Here is a 24,550-nt window from a genome sequence, read left to right on the forward strand (position 1 = left end):
ACAAGTACCATTAACTTTTATTTAAAATTGTATAAATTTTGAATATACTAATTTTCTCACATAAAGTCATTAGGTATTAATAAAAGTTATTAATAGAAATATTTTAAGAAATAATTACATTAAAACTACATTAACAACCCTCTTGATTGAGAAAACATTTGATAATATTAACATTGTTATAAATAAATAATTTTAGTAATGAGACACAAATAAAGAAAAATAATTAATAAAATTTACTTAAAAATACAATAAATTTCATAAAAAATATTCTTACAATTTTATTTTAAATTTTTTAAGAAAATGTTTCAAAATCTCCTAATCACATGTTCTAACGAAATTCTATATAATTCTAAGTAAAATATACCGAGTCACGTGAAAGGTCACATAAATATAATAGTAATTTTATTGGTGTCACACTTTTTTTTATATCTAAATACATGTAATATTTTTCTTTCGGTTATGGGGCTGAGTCATCAAAATCCTTCGTAATTTTGTCTTCTCGTTGTCTGGTCTCGCTCCAAATTGCGTTGTTTTGCTCTTCCGTCTGGGAGGGAACCTGTCAAAGATCTTCCGATACCAAAGTCAGTATACGAATCGTTCGACAATTTAATAGAACAATAATAAATATGTAGTAAATGCAACCTATCTACCACTTACCTTTGACCTGTATTTATAGTTTACGCCATGAGCTTGGGTTTAGTGAAGAGTTAATCACGACCCAATTTTAGCCCAATGGCTCCAATCGCTGTTTACCTTAATCATGGTCTTAATGATCCAGAGAACCTTCCGGTCGGTCTTATTATAACCGTCCGATTAGGTTGATTCAACATTGCTTTCTCTGGACCGTCCGGTCCGTATGGTACACAAGCCCCCCAAGCCCTAGTGCACGTAGTGAACAATGGGTTTAAGGCTAGCTGATATCTTGGTTATGAGTCCGGGGGCTCCGGTTGCTGACCGTTCGTCCTCGACATTGGTTGGGTTGGAGGCTGCGCAACTTGGCTACCGGTTCGACTCTGTTGGGCTCCTGCCGCTCACCAATTTTTGAAAATGGGTTTGGGCGGGAATACACATGTCGTGCACACGGAGGCAGAAGTTGAGGCGTCCCTGCATCTGGACCGTTAATCGTGATAATTTTTTACGGTGAGGATGCATCGACGGTTACCAAGAATTTTTCTATAAATAGGCGAATGGGGACGCTGTCATTTTCACTCTCACTTCTCTTACTTCCGGCTGTTGATTATTCTTTTTCCCTCAGGTAATAAATGGCGGTTGTCCATGTTGAGTCTTCTTTGGAGTCGTCGGGCAGAAGTGGCGGGGGTTTGACGGGCGGTAATGGCGGACATGGTTCTCCGAGCTCGGTGTCATCCTCCTTTCTGGAAGAGTCCGATCGATCTCTGGGGTTAAGCTCTCCTGTACATAATGAGGATCGATCCTCGGAGCCTACCTCCCCTGCGTATGCGGAGAAGAGGATCGTCTTCGGGATTCCCATCCATCTTCTCAAGGGTGGTATCCCCTTAGATGATGCGCCCTTACCACTGGTCGGTAATGTGTCCTCTATTCCAGGTTACGACTGGGCTCCGCACGATGCCAACTTATTTGCATCGGAATACGGTACTAAGAAGGCGTTGACGTGGAGGGTCGGCTTCCTCTACATTGTCAAAGATGTGGAGGACTCTCGACTAATACGGGCTGACGTGAGCATGAGGAACGAGCGGGTTTATCATGGGAAGGGGTCAAGCCCGGACGACTTCTTCTTCATGTACGCCAATTTTTTCGATCAGCTCTGCTTCTGGATACCTTTCACCATGTTTCAAATGGCCTTTCTCCGGGAGTTGAACGTTGCTCCTACCAACTACATCCAAATGCTTGGGCGACCGTCCAAGCGTTTACAACAATGTGTTTGGCCCTTGGGATAACTCCGACCATCCCAGTTTTCTTGCATTACTTTGAGGTTCGCCCGCTCCCCAAGGGTGGCTGGGTTTCTTTGACATCTATCAAAGACAGGACCCTCTTCCGTCCACATTCCAACTTGTACAAGAACTTCAAGAATCAATTCTTCAAAATCATCATTAATGAGGTTGGCCGTCACGAGTTTCACGACGCGGCAGGAAATCCCTTGTTCCCCTTTTATTGGACAAGGAAACCCAAGAAAATAAAAGCCTACCCGGTCGGTTCGATGAACCCGGTCGACTTGGAAGCCATTCGAGTTATCAACGCTCTCTCCCGCCGCCTTTCTGCCCGCAACTTAGTCGAATGTCTTCGTCATGAGGATTGTGAACGAATGGCGTTCGGTATGATATTTTATGTTCAATTTGTCTTTTTTAATAGGTCGGTGTTAACTTAGCTGAATTTTCGTGTTTTTGCCAAATATCATGTCTGCTCCTCCTCGCTGCAAATCCAACTTCATGGCTTCCAAGAAAGGAGTCTGTGCCAGCTCCTCGAGCGGGCGGGAAAAGGTCGCCCCGACTGCTCCTCGTCCACCCGTCGTCAAACGCGTCTCCTCCGCCAACCGGCTATCGGTGGCTTCTACGACCGGCGCTAAAACTTCTCCCGCCGTCAGTTTGGCGGCTCATAACAAAAGTTTTCCTTTTCAGTGATAAACACTGTCTTCTCCCGATCAGGTTCATACATGGGTATCTGGTTATACCCAGAGTAAGTGTCCAGGAAGCTTAACATCCGGTGGCCGGAGGCACCGTTCACCAATGCATCTGTGCTCGGCAAAGGATGAGAATCCTTAGGGCAGGCCTTGTTTAGGTCAGTGTAGTCGGTGCACATACGCCATTTCCCGCTGGCTTTCTTCACCATGACCACATTGGCGAGCCAAGTGGTGTACGTCACTTCCCTGACAAATCCAACCTCCTTCAACTTCCTCACCTCCTCTTCTACAGCTGTTCTCTTATCCTCCCCAATCCGCCGCTTCTTTTGCGCTACCGGCCGCGCCTCTTTGAACAATGCCAATTTATGTGACATGACTGAGTGATGGATCCCCGGCATATCGGCGACCGTCTAGGCGAATAGGTCTTGGTTCTTCCACAGAACGGACCAAATTTCTTTCTCCAATTCAGGCTCTAGCCCACGAGCCTTAGCGGTGGTCTGGGAAGCGCTTCTTCCTATCAAGACCGGCTGCGTCTCCCCTAGGAGCTCCAACCGGTCTTCGATGTTTGTTCGCGGGTCGAAGTCTGCCATAGCCACTTCAGATCCGCTTGGCCTCCTCTTCACCGTGCGGGTGTGAAGCTTCAGGCCTGCTACATAACATTCCCTAGCCGTCTTCTGATCTGCTCGGATAGTGTAGATTGTTCCTTTGTCAGAGGGATACTTCATCGTAAGGTGGGGGATCGATACAATTGCCCCAAAGGCGTTCAGACATGGTCGGCCCAGTAACACATTATAGGAGGTGTTGGCCTCCACGAGCAAGTATCTAACCCTTCGCTCCTCATTGTCCCGACCGGTCCCCAATCGAGTGCGTAAATTCACATACCCCCTAGTATCCACCCTTTCGCCTACGAAACCTACTATCTGCTCGTTGTACGGAACAACGACGTCGTTTGATATGTCCATCTGCTGGAAGGTTTTCAAGTAGAGGATGTTCACTGAAATTCCCTGGTCAACTAGCACCTTGCTCACACCGTAGCGAGCGATCTCTGCTGTTATCACCATTGGATCATCTTGATCGGGGTCGGGCGCATGAAAATCTTCGTCTGAAAATGTAATGGGCGGCATCGTCCTCCGGGGTTTGTCAACCGCGTGAACGGATCCTAAGGCCCGTAGATGACGCTTCCGGGCGGATGAAGAAGATCCTCCCCCGGCGAAACCGCTGGATATTGTGTTGATATGTCCCCGCAGAGGACGATCGTGGCTCCTACTACAGCTTCGGCTTCGCCGCCTCTCATATTGTGGGCGATCTATTTGGTCCCGTCGCGACCTTTCTTGTCTTTTCGGTCTTTTAGGACTGGTCCGCCGTGGACTTGGTCGATCCAAGGGTACATGGGGATGATCGATCCGCACATACTTCTTCAGGGCCCCTGCACAGATTAATTCTTTTATTTTATCCTTCAGGGTCACGCACTCCTCCGTGGTGTGGCCCATATTTTTATGATACAAATAGTGTTTATTATCGTCCGCCCCTAGCGGTGCGAGTCGTCTCTTTGCTTCTGGAATCAGCTCCGCACTTAGGGCTTCCTGGAAAATTTTTGCCCGAGGGGCGTTCAAGGGGGTGTATTGTTAGAATCGCGGTCCTCGGGGTGGTTCTCTTTGCTTAAACCCTCCGGACTTCCCAGCCTGACCGCTCGATTTCCCTCCGTCGGTTTTCTCTCCTTTGCTCTCCTGGTTTTACTTCTTGTATGATAGCTTCATCTCCTCTACCCTTATCTCATTAGTCACCCTCTCTCGCAGCGCTTCCATGGTTTTGGGCGCTCGTCGACAGACGCTGTCCTTGAATGGTCCGGGCTTGAGAGTAGGTAGGACGTACTGCACAGTGAGTTTCGGGCTTAAACCCTTCACCCGCCGGACGGTCTTCTGATAGCGATCCATGAATGCTCTCAAAGTTTCTTCTTTCCCCTGCTTCAGGGTGACCAACTAAAAAATGGTCAAGTCTTGAGTGCTACTGCCGTGCGAACTGATGATTGAACATGCGCTGCAATCCAGCGAAATTCTCGATGAAGTTTGGAGGAAGTGAGTTAAATCATTCAAGTGCCTCCCCCTCTAATGATAAAGAAAACGCTCGGCACCATATGGCGTCGTTGCCCGTATGGAACGCCATTGTGTTCGTAAAGGTCTTGATGTGGGCCTCCGAGTCCGTCGTCCTGTCGTATATCTTAAACTGGGGCGGGACGAACTACTCTAATATCTGGACGTCCATGATTACCTAGACAAAGGGGAGTAATGTTGACGAGGTCTCAGTTTTTACCACTAACTGCTTGTCCCCCGCGGCACTCTCCGCGTGTACTGATTTGACTTTACTTCCCTCGACCTCCGGTTTCGTGGGTTTCTACTTTTTGTCTGGCCCACTGCTATGTTCGGCTTGATCTTCCAATGTGGCCTTGTCACGTTCCTTAGCCTGCTCTCCTTCCCCCTTCTCTCCTGCCTCCTCTCGGGAAATCCGTGCCGAACATTAGTCCTTGACGACTATGAGTTTTGCCTCATGGCGTTGCTGCATCTCCTCCATTTTTTACTGTAGCATCCGGATCATCTCCACTGGGTCGTCAACGCTAATGTTTCTCATGGTCACCATTTGGCTTTGCAAGTAACTCGGCCCCACGGTAGGCGCCAAAATGTTTCGGTTATGGGACTGAGTCACCAAACTCCTTCACAATTTTGTCTTCTCGCCGTCCGATCTCACTCCAAGCTCCATTGTCTTGCTCTTCCGTCTGGGAGGGAACCTGTCAAAGATCCTCCGATGCCAAAGTCAGTATACGAATCGTTCGACAATTCAATAGAACAGTAATAAATGTGTAGAAAATGCAACCTATCTACTACTTACCTTTGACCTGTATTTATAGTTTTCGCCATGGGTGTCACAACCGGGATCGCGACGGGACGGCGAGCCGAAAACAAATGAGTTTGGGAAAAAGATTTTGGAGTCGCCACCATAATTTATTATGGAAAAACTATGGAAAACCAAAAAATAAGACATGGTCTGCGAAAAGTAGATTTTAGGTTCGGGAATCGGTTACGAGTAAGGAAGGTATTAGCACCCTACTGCGTCTGCCTAAAAGCAGTACCTTTAATTAAATGTATAAAGTTGACGTGGTTTTGATAAATGTTTAATTTTCCCTTAAAAAAAATAAAGAAACTATTAATAAACAAATTTTTTTTTTGTTTTATGAACCCGACAAGGATTGACCTTGCTCCTACGTATATCCATTCATGATGGACAATCAAGGATCGCGTAGTTCTTTATGTAGAAAAAAGTTTGTGAGTTTGTTTTAAAAATTATTATAGATTGATTTAAATTTTTGAAAAACGAACCCAACAAAGATTTGATTTAAAAAGATTGACATTTTTTTTGGTTTTAAAGATCTCGTCCTTTTTTATTATTTAAGAATGGTGGGAAAAAGAAAGAACCTGGCCATAAGTCGACACATACTTATAAAAAATTTATGATTTAAAAAAAAACATTAATTGTGTGTAGGAAAAATAATAACTTTAGGAAAAACTTCAGAGTACGATAAAAAAAAAAAGAATGGTGTAGAGGTGACATACCTTTTTAGCTTTCAGTACTCTCGTATCGTTGACAGAACCTCTCATGCGTGAGAACCTATTTTTCTCTATCCTCTCTTTCTCTCTTTTTATTATTTTTGCATGTTTCTGCTTCTCTTTTTTTCGTCCCCTTTTACTATGGCAAATGAACAAAACAGGGAAAGAAATGGTCTTGGTTGTCAGAAAACAAATTAAATAATATTCAAAGCATTAATTATCATTATTGTCAGAAAATCATATTTTCCTCTTTAAAAGCAACTGACGCAACAAATTATATTAATATACTATTTTAATTATTGTTTATAATTATTAGCATAATATTAATTCAAATTATTACCATATTAAACTAACATTTCAAAAAAATATGGTATTAAAGTTATTATTTTATCCCTTTTTACCGACCATTAATTATTATTATCTTATTTTTTATTATTTTTAAATATTTACTTACCCAGACGAAATTGAGTGTTGACAATGGGTTTGGGATTAGTGAAGAGTTAATCACAGCCCAATTTTAGTCTAATAACTATAATCGTTGTTTACCTTAATCATAGTCTTAATGATCGAGAAAACTTTCTAATCAGTCTTATTAATCTCAATAAGAGTTAACATTGTATACATTTAAATACTTTATTTTGAAATATTGAATTAGTATCTACATAAAAACATCATGAGAATCATTACATTTGGATAATAACAGTATTTGGTTGTTAATAATTGATTATATTAGGAAAGGTGAGTTAAGGATATAATATAAAAATATAACATTAAAATGGAGAAGAAAAAGAGAAGAAAGAGATAAGTTAAGAAAGTGCTCAGTGGAGATTCGGTAAGTTGAAATGAAGTTTCGTAGAGTAGTTGGAAGCTGGGGAAGGGAATATGTGGTAGAGGCCGTGTCTTGAGGAGTGTTGTGTTGTGAACTTCTGTCTTCTGTTCTTACTTTCTTTGGTTCTGTCTTTCACTCTGATTTTCCCATTCCCCTTGATGTTGATGAGTCAAATGAACATCTTAAAGTGCATTGGGGTTGGTAAGGCATCAGAATAATTTGTTCCAGGGGAGGTATATATATACACCTTGGGAGAGGTAGAGACTTAATACAAAGTACTAGTAAAATGTCATTTTTGTCTCTATCTTAATAAATATAACTGTTTAATAATTTTTCAGTCACGTCTTCTCCTAACAATCAGACTACTCGAAGGAAGTGACCATACATGTGTAAGTGAACATACAGAATGGAACACAAGATTTTAGTAATTTTAGATGTGAGAAATCTTATTTTTTATATAATTTTTTCATTGTAAATGAATGACAGCAACAAAAAGTAAAATTTGTACGAGATATGAGACACGCTTATTGCAAGTGTAACATATTTGTTGTTACAAGTGTAACATATTTGTGAGACATAAATTTTATAATAAAGAAAAAAAGTAATAGTTTATTTTTAAGCACTTTTATCTTATATTTTAAAAATAATTATGTCCTTTTCTCTGATCTTAATTTTTTATACATTCACAATTTTTATTTTTTATTAGTTATTTTAAAAAGTAGTAAATAATTTATATTCTTTACTAGTAGTAATTCCCGTTGGTTATATTCTAGTCAAAATACTAATAATTTGATACATCAAAATAATTAAAATAATAAAGATAAAATATTAAAATTTTATGTAAAAATCAATTTCACTAATATATTGTCTTTATTAATTATCATTGCACTAATATATTTTTAAAAGATATTTTTTGTATTAATTAAAATGGTGGTGGAGAAATGAACACAAAAAATCATGACTTTCAACTTACATGATACTACAAGAAAAAAATAAAAATAAAGTAGTAGCTTACTCTATAAGACAAGATTATCTAAAAATATTTTATTTTGAAGTTTAACAAAATGATTTATCAAAATAGTGTTTTTGCAAAAATCGTATAAGATACGTTATCTAAGTGTTATAGTAAATTGTTTATTGTTTACATCCAATGTTCTCAATCATTAGATGAATAGTTTTTTTTTGTCTTTAAGTAGTGTTTCTTGTTTGTGTAGATCCTACTAAGGAAAAGATATTTTATTAAAGTTTGTGTTGATCCAAAAAGACGTTAAGAGATATAGGGATATTCTAGGAATGTTTCCTCGTTGTTTTTTTCCTAATCATTTGTATAATAACACGATTTTTCTCTACAAAAGAACAAAATGTCTGACAATATACAAAAGACTACATCAACTTTATCAAAAGTCATTGGCTAAGTGTAACAGATAATTCTTGAAACTCTCTATAAATTGGAGACTACATGAAAAAGAGAAAAAAAGGATAACATTACAATACCCTTACGCTACTGAAATTCTTTCTGGTTATGCATCATCTACCATTGGTAGTACATTTATGTAACAAGTTTCTCAAATTTGTATTATTTTGATCATATCCTCTATAAGAGAGTTATTATTGTATTTGCTTTAAACAAACATTTTCTTTTTGGATACTCAAAAGTGATTCAAAACACTCTATTTGTTTAGCTTAGGGGGAGTTAAACGTATTTGGCTAATTGAGTTGTTGTAAACTAGGAGTGGTGAAACTCGTTTGTAACTTGTTGAAGTTTGTGGAATCCTTTAAGAGTTCTTAAAAGAGAATTGGATGTAACTCAAGTTGAGTGAACCAATATAAAATGAGCTTTTGTCTTTTCCCTCATTTTACTCTATTTCCAAATGCTTCTAAAATAAGTGTTCAAAACTGTATGCAGACCATCTAACCCCTACAAAAAATGACTAATACTTTTACGAGGAGTTTTCAAACTCTATTGAACCTCCTCTTTCTAAAGTTTGCCTGTTATTTTGATTGGTATCAGAGCGAAGCGAACCTCTCGGAGTTAGTTCTTCGTTAGACTAGAGAAAAGATCCTACTTGTAAATGGAAAACAAAGGATTCACTATCAACCACCATCTTCATTTTAAGGGGAAAAAGTTTAACTACTGAAAACAAAGAATGATAACATTATTTGAATCCTATCACATTAATATGTGGGATGTAGTCGAAAATGGAAACTACATACCCCTTGATAAAGAGGGTGAGCCCCTAAAAGAAGCTTATGGTCAGATGACAAAAAATAAAAGTAGCTTCTACACTCTAAAGCCATAAATTCATTAATGTGCTCTTTATATGAAGAGCATTACATAAAGGTATATGTGTACAAAGGCGCTAAAGAGATATGGGATACGCTGATGGTCACCAATGAAGGTTCAAACGAAGCTAAGAGAAACAAGCTCAATTTGCTTACCAGACAGTATGAGTTGTTCACCATGATAGACAATGAAGGTGTTCAAGCAATGTTCAACTGTTTTCAAACTATCCTGAACGAGTTGGTCTTCAGCCAAGACTTATGAAAACTTTAATCATACTGATAAAATTCTATGCAACCTTCCTCGTTATTGAAGACCTTAGGTTACAATGTTGAAAACGTATAAGAATATTGTCGGTCTCAACCTTTAAGAGCTGGTTGGCATCCTAAAGGTCCATGAGTTAGAGCTTTAGCACGTGGGCTAATCAGAAAAGAAAAGATTATAACTCTCAGAGCTCAACAACCCATAAGGAAAATGTTCATTAAAGCCCTCAAGTTTGAAGAACCTTTAGAGGAATCAAATGTTGACCATGACTTTGCAGATGAAGATGAATTGTCGTTCATCTCTAGAAATATTCATTCCTTGTGGAAGAAGAAGAAGAATATACCATTCAAAGGTAGATGTGTTGAATCCTCATCCAGAAACGAGAACAAGAATAAACACAAGGAATGACCCGCTATGTGCTATGAATGCATAAAGTCTGGACATTTTAGGTCAAAGTGCCCTGATATTGAGAAACTAAAAAAGAAAGTTGTCTTCCTTAAACGAGATAAGAAGAAAGTACTCATGAGTAATTCGGAAGACCTATACTAGTCTGAGTCAGAGGAAGAAGAAGCCAATATGTGTCTAATGACTGATTCTGTTGAATGCACGTCAAACGACTTTAATGAAGAGTTAGATTTTACTGATCTTCACTATGTTATTGAAGCATAAAATGAGTTGTTATCTAACTCCTCCAAACTTTTAGAAGCATTTAAAACTTTAAGAAAACGGTTTCAAAAATGCTCCAAAGAAAATGAGATTTTGAAAGAATATTTCTAGCATTGAAAGATGTCATAACTTTCATAAAATAGTAAAACAATGACCTTGACAAGAAGTTGTTCCAGTCTAACTGATGGAAGGGAAAACTATTTTCGAAAACTTAAATGTTGAAGAAAACACTAGTTACTGAAGATTTTAAATGTGTTAACCTTCTACAATGTGAAATTGACACCTTACTCAAGGTGTTAACAAGAACAATAATGAACGTCTAGGACTTCTAATAAAGTGTTTTAAATGTTCATTTGACAAAATAGGTCTAAGATTTAAAGGTAAATCAACACATTATATGCTCTCTTCAGAGTTTATGAAAGTTGAAGAGGAAGTCTCCAATACTACATCTACTTATGAAAAGAAAAAGATGCTAAAACTAATAAAGTAGGACCCAATGCGAAATTGGTACCTAAAGATAAGATCATCACTCTTGCAGATTTGCTTGATGACCAGAAGGAAACCCTGGTCATGGTACCTGGATAGTAGCTACTCGCAACACATGACAGGAGAAAGGCCTATGTTCCAAGACTTGAAGATGAAGAAGGGAGGAATAATGACTTTCGGAGGAAACCAAAAAGGCAAAATAATAGGTATTGGCAAGAAGTATAAACGCTTCCCTTTCCATTGAAAACGTTTTATTGGTTGAAGGCCTTAAATATAATTTAGTGAACATAAGTCAATTGTGTGCCAGCGGAAAAAAAAGTTTTGAAAAAGGCCAATTTAAAGTCTAGACGACTAATGACAAACAATATTTTGTTGATAGATAAGGGAATTTGTATAAAATACATCTTCATGAATTGTATGTTCAACGTGTTTAATCTCTAGTATGAATAAAAGATGAGATTAAAATCTCGCATAGTAAATGTGAATACGCAAACTTAAGATTAACCTCTAAGTTACAATGATTTCGTAAAAGGATTATGACAAGATATTTTGTAATTGAGACAATTTTACAACACATCTATATAAACTTTTTGAAAATGATTGAAAAGAAAATAAAAGATGAACTACTTTATAATAATTTCTATTAGAGAAAATTATCGTGTTTTAAGTCAGAACATGTGTGATGAACTCTAATTGTTTTCACTCACATTTTTGTAAAATTAGTTTTAAATATTTAAATATACGTAACGCATGTATCAAAATTAATTTAAACTACAAACTCGGGATCATGTAATTTAATAAAAACTGTTATATTTAATTTTAACTCAGTGAACAATTTACCACACAGGGATAAAGAACCAATTGTACATATATTTTCTTTTTTCTTTGCTTATATTTTTGTTTTCTGTTATATCCTGTATTTCCAATTTTCAAAAATAGTTTTAAGTATTATATTTTTTTTTATCAAATTTTATAATTTGATAAAAGATTTTTTCTTATCAAATTTTAAAATTTAATGATTTTTTTTATAAAATTTCAAAAGTTATTGAAAGTGTTGTTTTTATTGAATTTTGAAATTTAATGAAAGATTTTTCAAAAACTTTATTAAATTTTGAAAAAATAAATATTTTTATTGAGTTTCGAAATTTGATAAATGAAAAAATTCATGGAATTTCAAAATTTAATGAACTTTGAAATTTTTTTATCAAATTTTAAAATTTGATGAAAAAAATTCTTTAATATGAAACATTGAAAGAATTTGAAAGTACATAATGAAATGAATGATGAAAGATGCAAGATGATGATTCATTTGGTTGTAAAAGACTAGTAACAATTTAACCATTCAAAATTAATGCGCAGTATAATAAATGTGACTTGAAGAGAGATAAATGAGTCTTTTCTTTAAGCGCATAAGAGAGAAAAAAAAAAATATGACCACTATCAGTATGAATTTAAGGTCGTTGCTGTCAAGACAAAACCTTATTCATACACTTCTCATAACATAAAGATCCAATATTTTCATTTTTAAAACCGATACTAAACAGAAATTGACCTCTTAATATGAAGAAGTAAGCATTTTAAGTTTTTTTTTTTATCACGGATGTTGTCAAAAGTTGTTACATACCTTATGTCCACATTTTCATATAACCAACAATATGTAAGAATATCTCAAAGCTTGCCTTTAGATTAAACTTTTCATTTTTCACATTGGCGTGTCAAATTTGAAACCGGGTTGGAAATTTTCAAACAGATTTCGTGGACTTTTGAAGAAAAAATAGAAAAGAAAAAAAAAAGTTTAGCATCATTACTTCATCCGAAAATTCTTATTTTGAATTTTGTCATTCTTTATACTCTTTTACTGATTTGCAATAGTTTAGTACTCAATTATCCATATCATACTTCTTTTAATATATAATATCAAACTGTCAATTTTCTTTTCGTTCTAGTAACGGTGATATTTTTTAATTCATGCAAGTTAGTCAGGGAATTGAATATTTAATATCTTCAAAATTGACTCTATTACAAAATTTTTAAAAAATAATATATTCTTATACATAAAATTTTAAACATATATTTATTGAATTCTCAGAGTAGTTTTGTTAGTTTTGAATTAATAATTTCTATAGTGTTATATTTCAACAATATTACAAAAGAGATGGAACAAACTAATAGTCAAGACTAAAATAATTTCTTTATCAAATATTAAATATAAAAAAGATTAAATAAAATTCAAAGGTGTCATTCAATACACACCAAGTTTGAACATATAAATTATTAATTTAACTCATTTAAAGGAGGCTTATATGTGTGTGACTTTATGTAAGTTTGCTTTTATTTTCTTTTCCTAAATATCAATTTTATTTTTAAAATTTTCAGTTTCATTTTATTTTAGGATCATAATAATTATTTTTATTAATTATACTTTTTAATATTTAAATAACTTACAGATGTATTTTGTAAGACTATCTATACTTTTAATATAAAATTTCAAAATGAATTAGATATGACGTTTTTCACATTTACTTTAAAATTTGTAGTTTTCAAAGTCTCATCTTTTTCATCAAATCGAAGCCTTGAGAATGTGGTGAAGAATAAAATAGTTTGGACCAATTGAATTCTGGTTGTGGTAAGTATAGCCAATTTTATCTCAAGTTGTTCTTTTTTTTTTTTAGTTTATGCTAAGGGAAGATACTACCTATATATGGTTGATTTATTCAAAAGCCTACTTAGATAGCTCAAAAGATAATTATTGGATAAAATATGTTTCAAAAGGGGTTGATATTAATTTTTATCATGTTAGATTTTTTAGTGAGTGATATGTATATATATTAGTTAGTAAATCTTGTTTTTTTATATAATTTAAAATATTAAATATGTTTTTATCTTTTAATTTTAGATGAAAATTAAAATTAAATATTTTTAAAATTTTGGATCAATTTAGTTTTTCATCTTTATAAATATATAAATTTAATTTTTTTAAATTAATTTTCAAACACATTTCTCAGTTAATATTAAAACAAAAATATATCAAACCGTTTAAACATTCAAATATAATGTTAAATATATTTAAAACGTCAAATAAATTTAACAAAATTTAAATAACAAAATTTAAATTAATTTCAACTTTTACTTAAAGAATAAAAATATATTTAACATATACAAAATACTATAAGTTTAAACCAAACAATATAATTCATTGGCTTAAATAATGTGTATTTTTTCTTTCGTTCCTAAAGAGTATAATGAAACGTATCGTTGACAAAGAAAAAAGGATGGCTGAGGGAAAATCAAATTCATTCAAGTCAAAGCTAGAAATCAATAAGGAAGAAATTTCTCACGGAAGACATTTGGTTGATTTAAAATAAGTAGAGCAATGAATAACTTCATTCCTTAATTGAATTTTTTTATTATATTAATACATCTATTATTTGTGGTGCATATCTACTCCTATTTGATTTTCTGTTTAACAATTTCGATTATTTATTTTACTCAGTAATACTTCCTTACTTTCATAACTCAGACACCTTTATATTTTTGTGATCTATGCATTAAAAATAAAAAAAAATGTATTTTAATTCAAAGCATTTACTACGCAATAAATGAAACTTTACCGAGGGACTGATTGTTCTCTTCCTTGTCATTCAACCAAAAAAAAGTTCTCTTTCAACCGATATTTTCTCCATACACGACTCAAATGTCACTTAAATTAATTATAGTTGATTTTTAGTACTTCATTTTGGTTAAATGTTTTTTCTTCCTCCAACTTTCATTACACCTATCTATCTCGAAGGCTCCAAAATAAGCGTTATTATATATACTGTTAAAAATAATAAGTAGCATGGATAATTTTAAAAAGATTTAATAAATTGAAAAGAAAATGCATAAATAGTATTTTTTTTATTATTGATATGCATTAAGAAAATATGAAACTATATTCTAAGATGATATAAAATATCTTATTTATTCCTTGAATGTGCAGCAAATTGTTGATAATTTAGGGTGTGACGAAAGAAAAAGGAAACTCACAACTTGGTTGTTAGATACCCGTGAAAATGCAATATATGCTCATTGACAGCGGAAGAATGGTCACCTTTTTCATTCAATGCAAGCAAGATGCATGGTAACATCACCAATTTGCAAATGCAAATTTCGAATAAAAAATATATTTTTGAAAACTATAATTATTTAATAACTCATCTTTTATTAAGATAATAGCTAACACGATAATTTTGTAATTGTATTATTTAGAATTAATAGAATAGCATATAAGTAATTATAAATTAATTATATTTTTTAAAAGTGTAAAATTATCATTATTTTCTCCAATTCCTCACTAATTGGCAACATGCGTAATTACTCACACGTAACCAATTTGCGTGTGCAAAACTTTGGTCCAATATTATTGGAAATGTTTCATATATAGGTTTCTTTAAATAAAAAGTGTGTATATATATATATATATATATATATATATATATATATATATATATATATATATATATATATATATATATATATCATTATTTAATATATTTATAAAGTTCATATCCAAGTTGCATGCAAATTGATGTCTCACAGGTCAACACACCCCACATGAAAGTTGTGTGGAGTTTAGTTTAACTTTTTTTTAAAGTACAAGAATTGAACGAGTAATTGAAAAGCAGTACGGAGTTTTTATTTTTAGACGATTTTTTTAAAAATAAATTCGACAATTAATTTTACCAAATAATTTTTCTTAAAAGGATATTTGAGAAGAAGAAACACATGAAAACCTAAGACAGAAACCACTTCTCTCGTCAACATATATTTGTTTAGTCACGAAATCTTCGTGATCAATTTTGAAAATTTGACAAAATTGACATATTTTAAAATAAGTTTTAGTTAGTGATCTGATTTTAGCAAACGCGACATTAAAATTAGGATAATTTATAACTATTTAAAATGATGTTAATATAAAGCTAAAAATACATTAACATGTGTCATGCAAAGTTTATGAAGTTAATTTTTATTCATCGTTCTTTTTTTACAATATCAAAATTAAATTCAATTATTTCAAAATTTAAAGGAATAAAAAAATCGAAAAAATTGATAGTGAATGGAGGTAATCCAACAGATTTTCGGAGGTCTGTGAGGAATTGAGCGACCAAATATAAAGGACCAAGCTCACACTTCTTGCAATTAGCCCAAACAAATATCTACTCTGAGAAGTTTCTTCAAGCACCCCCATACATTTCTTTTTGCACCCTCATAAAGTTTTGTACTTCGGAAAAGTTTTGTACTACGCAGTCTGAAATGTAAATTTTACATTCTAAAATATATAATTTAGAAGTATTTTTTACTTTATATTATATAACATACAATGTGAAATACAATTTTTTTATTCTAAACAGCATGACCAAATATAAAATGGTATTCTAAATTATACAATTTAAATACATTTTTTTCATCGAATTATATAATTTCGAATGCAATTTTTATTTTATATTCTGAAATATGCTATTCAAAATATAAAAAAATGTATTTTCAACTGTACATTCCAAAATACATAAATTTACGGGGAATGTAGGTTAAAATTAAGGAGGTGCAGACTGATTGTATTTTTTGGGTCCTAAGCTATTGATAGGCCTAGCAGACTAAATAAATGGTCGGTGTTGCTCCCTCCACCGCTACCCCTTCTTCTTCTACCTTCCCATAAAATTTTTAATGACAAAATTACTCTTTAATTTTTAACCATTTTACTTTTAACCTTATATTATTCCTCACTTTTACTCTTGTGCAACCTCCCCTCAGCTTTCTTTGAGATCCATTTCTTTCCACCGTCGTCTCACTCTCTCATCTCTTTCGGTGAGATCTGTTTCTTCTCACCCCAACTCTCCCCTTCTCTCCGTTTGTGGTGGTGCGATGGTGTGGCAGTGGGTACGATTGTGGTTCGTTAGTAGTGACTGGTGCGTGTAGATCTTCGTTGGTCTACCCTCAAGTTGGTTTTCTTTAACCTATGTGCCCCAGTGCTCTCGAATTGTATAGCCGCGGCCTCCTCCCATCACATCACATCACACAAGCAAACCAAAGGATATGTAAGATATGCTATGGATAGGGTGTTCTCCTCAGTCGACGAAATCTCTGATCACTTCTAGCCATCGCCGCCGACCCCATCTCCTTCGCCGATAAGGCCTCCAAGATGAGACGCAATGCCTCCGAGAAGGCCTTCCAATGCTTCATCCAGAAAGCTCCCACTAACGCCGCTGTTACTACTCGCATTTTCCTCCGCAATTCCACTGTTAGTCGTCGTTGGATCGTCTTCTTCACGCGGGATGTTTGGCACACAGCGCTGCCGTCGCTCGCCGCATGATCTCCACCATCCTTAGCGGCCACCGCTCCATCTATTCTGACGCCTTCCATTCCCGCCATCATATCTCTCTATCACTTGTAAATCCTGGAAGAGGATAACCACCAACCCCGTGCCGGGATGAATCTCATCTACAAGTTGATGAAAAATGTAGTCTTTCGAAAGGTCGTAGTCATCATCAAATGCAATGTATACTCTTTCTCCAACTCACTTCATATCAATTCATATGAAGGAACCATCTGCAACTGATAACAAAGGTAAGCTCCCAAGGAACTCCTTCTCCAATCCGCAGGGAAGACCCAATTCAGAGTAGTGCCTCCATCTCCTTCGCAACAAACACAATGGGAGTACTCACCCCTGCAGAAACTTCAACTTCTGTTTCACCTTCCATCAAAGTTATTATTTTAATATATTTTGGTCAAAGAGAGAAAGAGATTTAAGGTTAAAAGTAAAATGGTTAAAAATTAAAGGATAATTTTGTCATTAAAAATTTTGTGGGGAGGTGGAGGGAGAAGGGGTGGTGGTTGAGGGAGCAACACCCATAAATGGCTTAGGAGTTTCTTCCTACAGTTCCACGTATTTCTTTCTGCACTCCAATTAATTTTTATAATTTGGTTTGTGTAATCTAAAATATAAAATTTTATTTTGGAATGTATGATCAAAAATTTATTTTTTAGTTCTTATTTCAAATTATATAATTCAAAATACAATTTTTAATATTCCAGAATACAGAGTCTTATGGAGGTACAGATAGAAATTATGGAGATGCAGGAAAAAGAAATTACCCATGCCTCATAGTCCCAATCGTGCATGGGTGTTGCTCCCTCCACCACCCCAAGTGCTCCTGCACCTCCCCACTATTTTCTTTTATTCCAAAAATACTCTACATCTCCCCACTATTTTCTTTTATTCCAAAAATACCCCACACCTTCCCACTATATTCAACAATCTTTCTCTTTCTCTCTCCACATTAATGGAGCATTCACATGGCTTAGATTTAAACTCATGATATATTGCAAAATAGTGGGGAGGTGCAGAGTATTTTTGAAATAAAAGAAAATAGTGAGGAGGTGCAGAAGCACTTGGGGTGGTGGAGGGAGCAACACCGATCGTGCATTGGTGTATGTGGTTTGGAGACTTTGGGCCAACCAAAAATCAAAACTGTGTTTTTGGGACTGGCAATTCATATCCAATAACCAAAGAGTGTCACTATAAATTTTAGCATAAAGACATTTTTCCAACCTTTGTAATTATGATTTTTGACTCTCAATTGGAGACTTAATCATCCTCAATATTTCTTGCCCCTTTTTAAAAGACGTGTTATGTGAAAATTGATCCAAATTCTTCCCAATCCCTTTCATACTTTTTAGCAAATTTGTCTTTTTTTCATACACTCTTTATCTATGCTAAAAAAGAAGAGGAAAACAGTTTCAATGTAACAAACAATCATGAGAAGGAAGGTTAAAACATAGAAGAACTAAAGTTAAAAAGAGTAGCATATATTTGCATGTAAAGTTTCCTCTTGAAAATTTTACAGCAGCATTTGGTAGAAGCAAATTTAGGCCAAGTTCACCTAGTTTTGGATCTGACGGGGTGAACAGGATTTGGCCACCAAAAGTAAAACCATGGAAGTTGGATGATTGGTGAGGAAGAAAAAAGTTATTATCCCCACAACGTTAGCTGTTGATTGTATGGTTAGATGCAGAAGCTAAGAACGTGGCCTTTTCGGGATTTACATAATAGAAAATTTAAGAAGGAAAGATTAAAGTAAGAAGTAACGGGAAGCACTCATGAGCAGCACTTAAAAAGGGTTCTAAAAGTGTGCGCAAATTAAGGAGTTCCTCAGTATCCTCCAAAAGTGAGAGGAAACGACCACTGGTCCAACCAAAAGACTAAAATTTTACCAAATGCATAGAAGGGGACCTCCCCCTAAGCTAAAATTCCTCTTCTTCATCATCAATTTTCTCATTCTCTTTTCTCTCTTTCACACACATTCAGACTTCATGTCTTGCCTAAAGGCCAAAACCTCTTTCTCCATACCTTTTACAACGCCTAGCACAGTCCAACTTTGTTGCACCCATGAGTGCCAATCACCATCAACTAAAAATTTCTGTTATGTAATAGGATAAAGATATTCGTTTAAGATAAGGACGCATCCAAAGTTTTTACCTTGCTCAATGAAGATACTCTCGGTTAAAACATGCACAAGTAAAAGCTTAGGATTACGGAGGAAATCATCGTTTTATCATGTTAATAATTCGTAGGTCCAATTATTGAATCCATGCAGCCACCCCATTGATTTATCATATAATATTTTGAGTAGATGAGGTAGTTAAAACGAAAAAATGGTGAAGGAATATTAATGAAATTAACATGGAGTTGTTTTTGTGTGGAAAAGATATAATATTCTTACTTTTTTTGGGTGTGGCTGAGCTAGTTTGGGATGGGGTTTGCAAGCACAGAGATCTAGGATCCCAAAAATCGCATATCAAGTCAGCAACATAAATTCGTTGCTGACAGAATAGCATTCATGATTTGACGCACCATCTTATGATTTGTCTGTTTCTATTCTTCAAAAAAGATAAAGTTCTCACACGTGCCACTACTCACAACAGGCCAAACCATTTTCATTCTAAAGTTACATGCTACATGTAAGCAAACTGAGAAATCCACACTTTGTATAAAATAAAAGGTTCAAGAGAAAAGAGAGAATACATACAAATTCTAATAACTTCTATATGTACCTCTGAAGAATTCCAAAGTATTCAAAGATTTGAGTTTGTTATTATTCCTCAAGCAAATGTGTTCATGTATTTCCTTTTGCAATCTCTTGCGATTTTCCAAAAAGAGGGGTTACTCTCTCACACAAGTCATGATCGTTGGTCGTGCACCATAACTTTTCATCTTGGAAGTGCTTGTTTGGCATGGCACCGTCATGATCCTGCTTGCAAAACATAACTTTGCATATTGGAAGTACTTGTTTGGCACCATGGAAGCAAAACCCCACCAGCTAGTGCTCTGCATATGAGAGCACCACGGTAAATCCAGACAAGGTTTTTCATCGATCCGCAATATGTTTCACATATTATTTCAATTACATCATTTCACATTTCAGAATATTTGTTTATTTTAAACCAAACATCATTTCTTTTCTGAAATGTCAAACGGAGCATGTTATAGTGTTATAAGATATATAGCCAGAGTTAGTGTAAAAGATTTTGCTTCATTAATTAATTAAGACATAATTTGAGTGTAACTACGTACCAAGGTAGCTGGTAATAACTTGTAGTTAAGTGTAAACGAAAATGACATGAGTGAAGATTTTTGTGTAGAAAGAATTTAGGGAAAAGCAGTGGAGAAAGAGTGAAGATTCCATAGAGTGTGAGATGGCACATGCATTGGGTTTGGATAGGCCGAAAGATTGATGCCAAATATTGCCAAGTTAAGTAAAGGGGAAGCACTTGCATGGCATTATCCATTGTATGGACATCTAAGCAGTAACGAGTACAGGGCCCCAACATTCTGCTTCTATAGACTTATTAATACACCTAACAGCTCATGCAACCAAACAAAGTGTACTATTAATTTTAACGTATTGGGTATGATTAGACCCACCAACTGTGAATATTATTATTATTTTGTGTTTTGAGAAGAAATAAGGAAGTATTTTTAAAAATGATTATTGTGTGGATAGTGTTTGGATGGAGGTGATAATTTGCATAGATGAGATTTGGGGTTATCGAAAATGAAAAGGGGAAGTAAGAGAGGACAGAAGAGAAGAAACACAGGCACAGTGGTGAAAGAACTAAAGTGGGTTCACTTTGCCATCGCTATCATCCTTTCTTACCCAGAAAGCCTCCACCCGTCTGCACCCGCTTGTCCCTATTATCATTGCCTGGGTCAGGATCGTTTCAATTTTTAACAAACAATTCTCTATTTAATATTTTTTTTTTATCTATGCACAATATTATATTTAAAAAAATTAAAATCAAAATTACAACTAAAATCTCGCATTCTCAAATCCATGCAAGTCGCTAACTCTGTTCATAGACTTCCTCATAATAGCAACCTTAGCCAGTCGCTCAGCGGCTCGCCAAGCCGAAGTCGGCGTCAGCGGCTCTATTTTTTCTTCGGCGCGACTGTTAGTACGCGTTGGTCTCTGTCTGCGCCGCTGAAGCTCCGCTTGCTCAGCTTCGAGCCACCGCAGGAACTCCTCATCCGGCTTACTGGATTGCATTAGAAGGGCTCGAGCCGAGGAGAGCAAGTGAAGAGCCCCAGAGAGATCGTTGTGTTCGGCCAGCCGCGTCGACTCGGCTACGGCTCTGGCGGTGACGTGGAGGTTTCGTAATCGTTCGATCTTGGGGCAGGAGGATCGTACGGTGTGGGGACGAGGAACAAGCATTGCCTGCTCAACGGGATTCAAATACTCTCGAGTGAGGGGGTCCCGATAAGAGGATCGTACGGTTAGAACGTGGTGGGACCCAGCGGAGGCGGCAGGCACCTTCAGTTCCACCAACAATTCTCTTTCCTCCTCCGCGTAGAGATCCCCAATTCGGATCCAACCAGAACCAAGCGAAACGGGTCGACCCGCTAATGAGTACACGCCAGCGATCTCCACTGCTCGCGATCGCGACACCACCTCTAACTGAATCCTAACGTCCTGAGCAACCACGCTCAACAAACCACCCACGAATTTCGCGAGCGCGTCGTCGGAGAGCGCGTGAGGAGAATCCCCCAGGCGCACCGCGTGGACAGGGACTTCGAGGTGCGAGAGGCGAGTGGTGGACACCAGCGAGGGCTTGTGAATACTGTTTCCGGCACGTGATTCGGGGATATCGGATAGGACTATGATGCTCGCGACACCGTTCTTCTCGCGGCGGTCCTCGAGCACCTTCGCGGCCTTTTTGACGGCGTCGTTCTTCACCGGAGTTCCTTCTCGGGACTGGTCGATGGAAGCAAGTGCGTCGACAATCCGACGCGCCGATCTCTGGCCGCCGCCAGTCATTCGCCGCAGCGGAAGCAACCGCTTGGATCCGGCGGAGAATGCAACGATTGAGAGACGATCCGTTGGGCGGAGCGATGAGATTACCTGTCGCATGGAGTTTTTCATCAGGCGGAGTTTGTTGCCGGACATGGCGCCGCCTACGTCGAGCACGGCGACGAGATCAATTGGAGCTCGACGAGGCGGTTTCGGAGCGTGAGGTGGCTTCAGCTTCAAAACGACAACGTATGTTTCGTAGTTTCGGTTGGCAGCGACAATGGCTGCCTCCGGCAGCAACGATAGCTCGAGGTTCCTCCGGATTACCGGTGAGGAAGGTAAATTGGGAAGCGGAGCAACGTTGAAGCCCTGAAATTCTGTTTTGTTGTTGTCATCTTCCTCCTCGTTATCGGACTCGGGAATGGGGTTGAAGCGAGACAGTGAAGTAGGAGACATGAGGGGTTCGTCATCGTTGTAAACCTTGAAGGTTTTCTTGTTGTTATCGTCATTGTGGTGGATGGAGAGTACTGGAAGTTCCTTCCAGCTAGTGTTGCACACGGGGCAGGTTAGGATCGGGTGCTTCTTCACTATGCAAGGGAAGTGGAACGTATGAGAGCATTCGGCCGTGAAAATTGCAGTTCCTTGCCCACTCCTCACACTCTGAGTACAGATTCCACATCGACTCTGCAAAAGACAAACCATTAAAATTCAACCGTAAGACGGTGATTGATTAGGATAACACGATTCGTTGGGTTTAAGAAACTACTTAAGAATTAAGGAATCGCGTATGAGAAGAAAAAGCTAAAAAGAAGAAACCAAACTTGGTATATTGATGTTGTTGCTTACTTTGGATAGGCGTAGAGTGGCTTTGAAAAGTGAGAAGCTGGATGGTGACTTGGGGGATGAGGGGTTTGAGTTATGGAACAACCTTGGAGTTTTGCATTGAAGTTTTGGACTGTTAGGGACTGAACAGGTGGTTCGACACCGGAGGGTAGGGGTGGGTGGAGGTTGAGATTCGCAGCGGGGGGTTGATGGGTTAGAGAAAAATCCAAACTTGGAAGTGATTTTGGGACTGTGATTGGTATCGTTGTTATTGTTCTGGCAATGTTGTTTTCTCTCAGCGAAGACTTTGGGTTCTGTATCTTTGGGGATGGATGTGCAGAAGGCTCTTCTCCACCCAGTAACCATTCTCACAGTGTTGTCAAAGCGACTTTAGGAATTGAAGTGATGATGAATTGGATTATAGTTATAGAGGAGAGAGGAGTTTGAACACGAAAGATGATTAGAAAGGGAAAAGGAGGAGAATAAGAAAATAAGAAAGAGGAAGAAGAAACGGATTAGATTGAGAGAGGGTTTTCATGTTCCTCTTTTCCTTCTTTCTATTTCCATTGAGCAGCATGTATTTATCCATGTCTTGACCAAGGTGAATTTTCTATTTTTCTGTTTGGAGAGTCTAAAAAAGACGACCTGAATGGAAAAAGGCTTGTGTGTTGCTTCTAAATTGAACACCCTATCTGTGGTTGTGTCCACAACAGTGTACAATAAAAAATGTGAAAATCACGTAAAATGGTAGAAAGACAAAAGGGTTTGGGTATAGTTGGGAATATTATTATCCGGGTAAAGTGAAAGTGGGGGTGGTGTTGGGATTAACATGTGCAACTGGCAAGTGGAGGTTTCTAACTACAGTAACAAGTCAACGGGTTCCCTCCTCGGAATCCTGCATCACTGTCTCATTCCCACGTTATGGTCACCGACCCATGCAATAGTGTGAGCTCCAGAAGCGTCTCCATCTCTCCATCTCTCTCCCTTTGCACGCACACACCTTCATTCATGGTTACTCCCATTCATCCCTTTCGCCTTAATCTTCGTCACTTTTCCCTTTTCCCACAAATCAAAACCCTCCAAACCAACCTTTTGATTTTTTACTTTTTTATAATACTAACAGAAAAAATATTATTGGTTGGTTGAAATGTGCAGGAATTAGAGAGTCTGATTGGGCATTAAGTTGCCGAGCCAACTTTGGTACCTATCATCTGGTTCCTCCGTAGTGGGCTCCATTTCGTTGGCCATCGATATTAATGGTGTGGGAAATTGTGATGTTCAGGACATAGACCACTCCTTCTCCGCAGAAGGGCCAATTCGTCATTTCATCTCTGCAATCCATTAATTACCATAACAATGCATTATTAGTTTGGGTTCTAGTCAATCAATTCAATACAATACCATAACGGCCATTGGCTGGCTGCATCGTATATATATTTTTTTGTCTTTTTTTAATTTCCTCATCAATCCCAAGAAAATGCCTAACCTAAAAGAATTATAATTTAAAAATGATACCCTCACTGTTTTCTTACACCAAGTTAATGCGTTATTGATGAGGATAATTGTGGACTAGTGTGGTTCCAACCACTAATGGCACAAAGTTACTTTAGAGAAGTTATTGTTGAGATTTGCAAATTGGGGCATGTCTTAATTACGCATAACTACTCTCTCACACTTGGTTTA

General features: G+C 36.7%; 1 protein-coding gene across 1 annotated transcript; it reads right to left on the reverse strand.

Moving 5' to 3' along the window:
- Window positions 1-20,982: 20,982 nt before the first annotated feature.
- Window positions 20,983-23,516, reverse strand: EDA40 (Zinc finger (C3HC4-type RING finger) family protein). The gene is made up of 2 exons (XM_047306962.2): window positions 22,892-23,516; window positions 20,983-22,729 (listed from the first exon to the last, which is right to left on the reverse strand). The coding sequence occupies exons 1-2, from the start codon at window positions 23,231-23,233 to the stop codon at window positions 21,068-21,070; spliced, it is 2,004 nt and encodes a 667-aa protein (XP_047162918.1). The 5' UTR covers window positions 23,234-23,516; the 3' UTR covers window positions 20,983-21,067.
- Window positions 23,517-24,550: the final 1,034 nt, after the last annotated feature.

The sequence above is a fragment of the Vigna umbellata genome, chromosome 7 (genome assembly GCF_029865625.1).
Source record: "Vigna umbellata cultivar VRB3 chromosome 7, Vumbellata_1.0, whole genome shotgun sequence".
NCBI lineage: Eukaryota > Viridiplantae > Streptophyta > Magnoliopsida > Fabales > Fabaceae > Vigna > Vigna umbellata.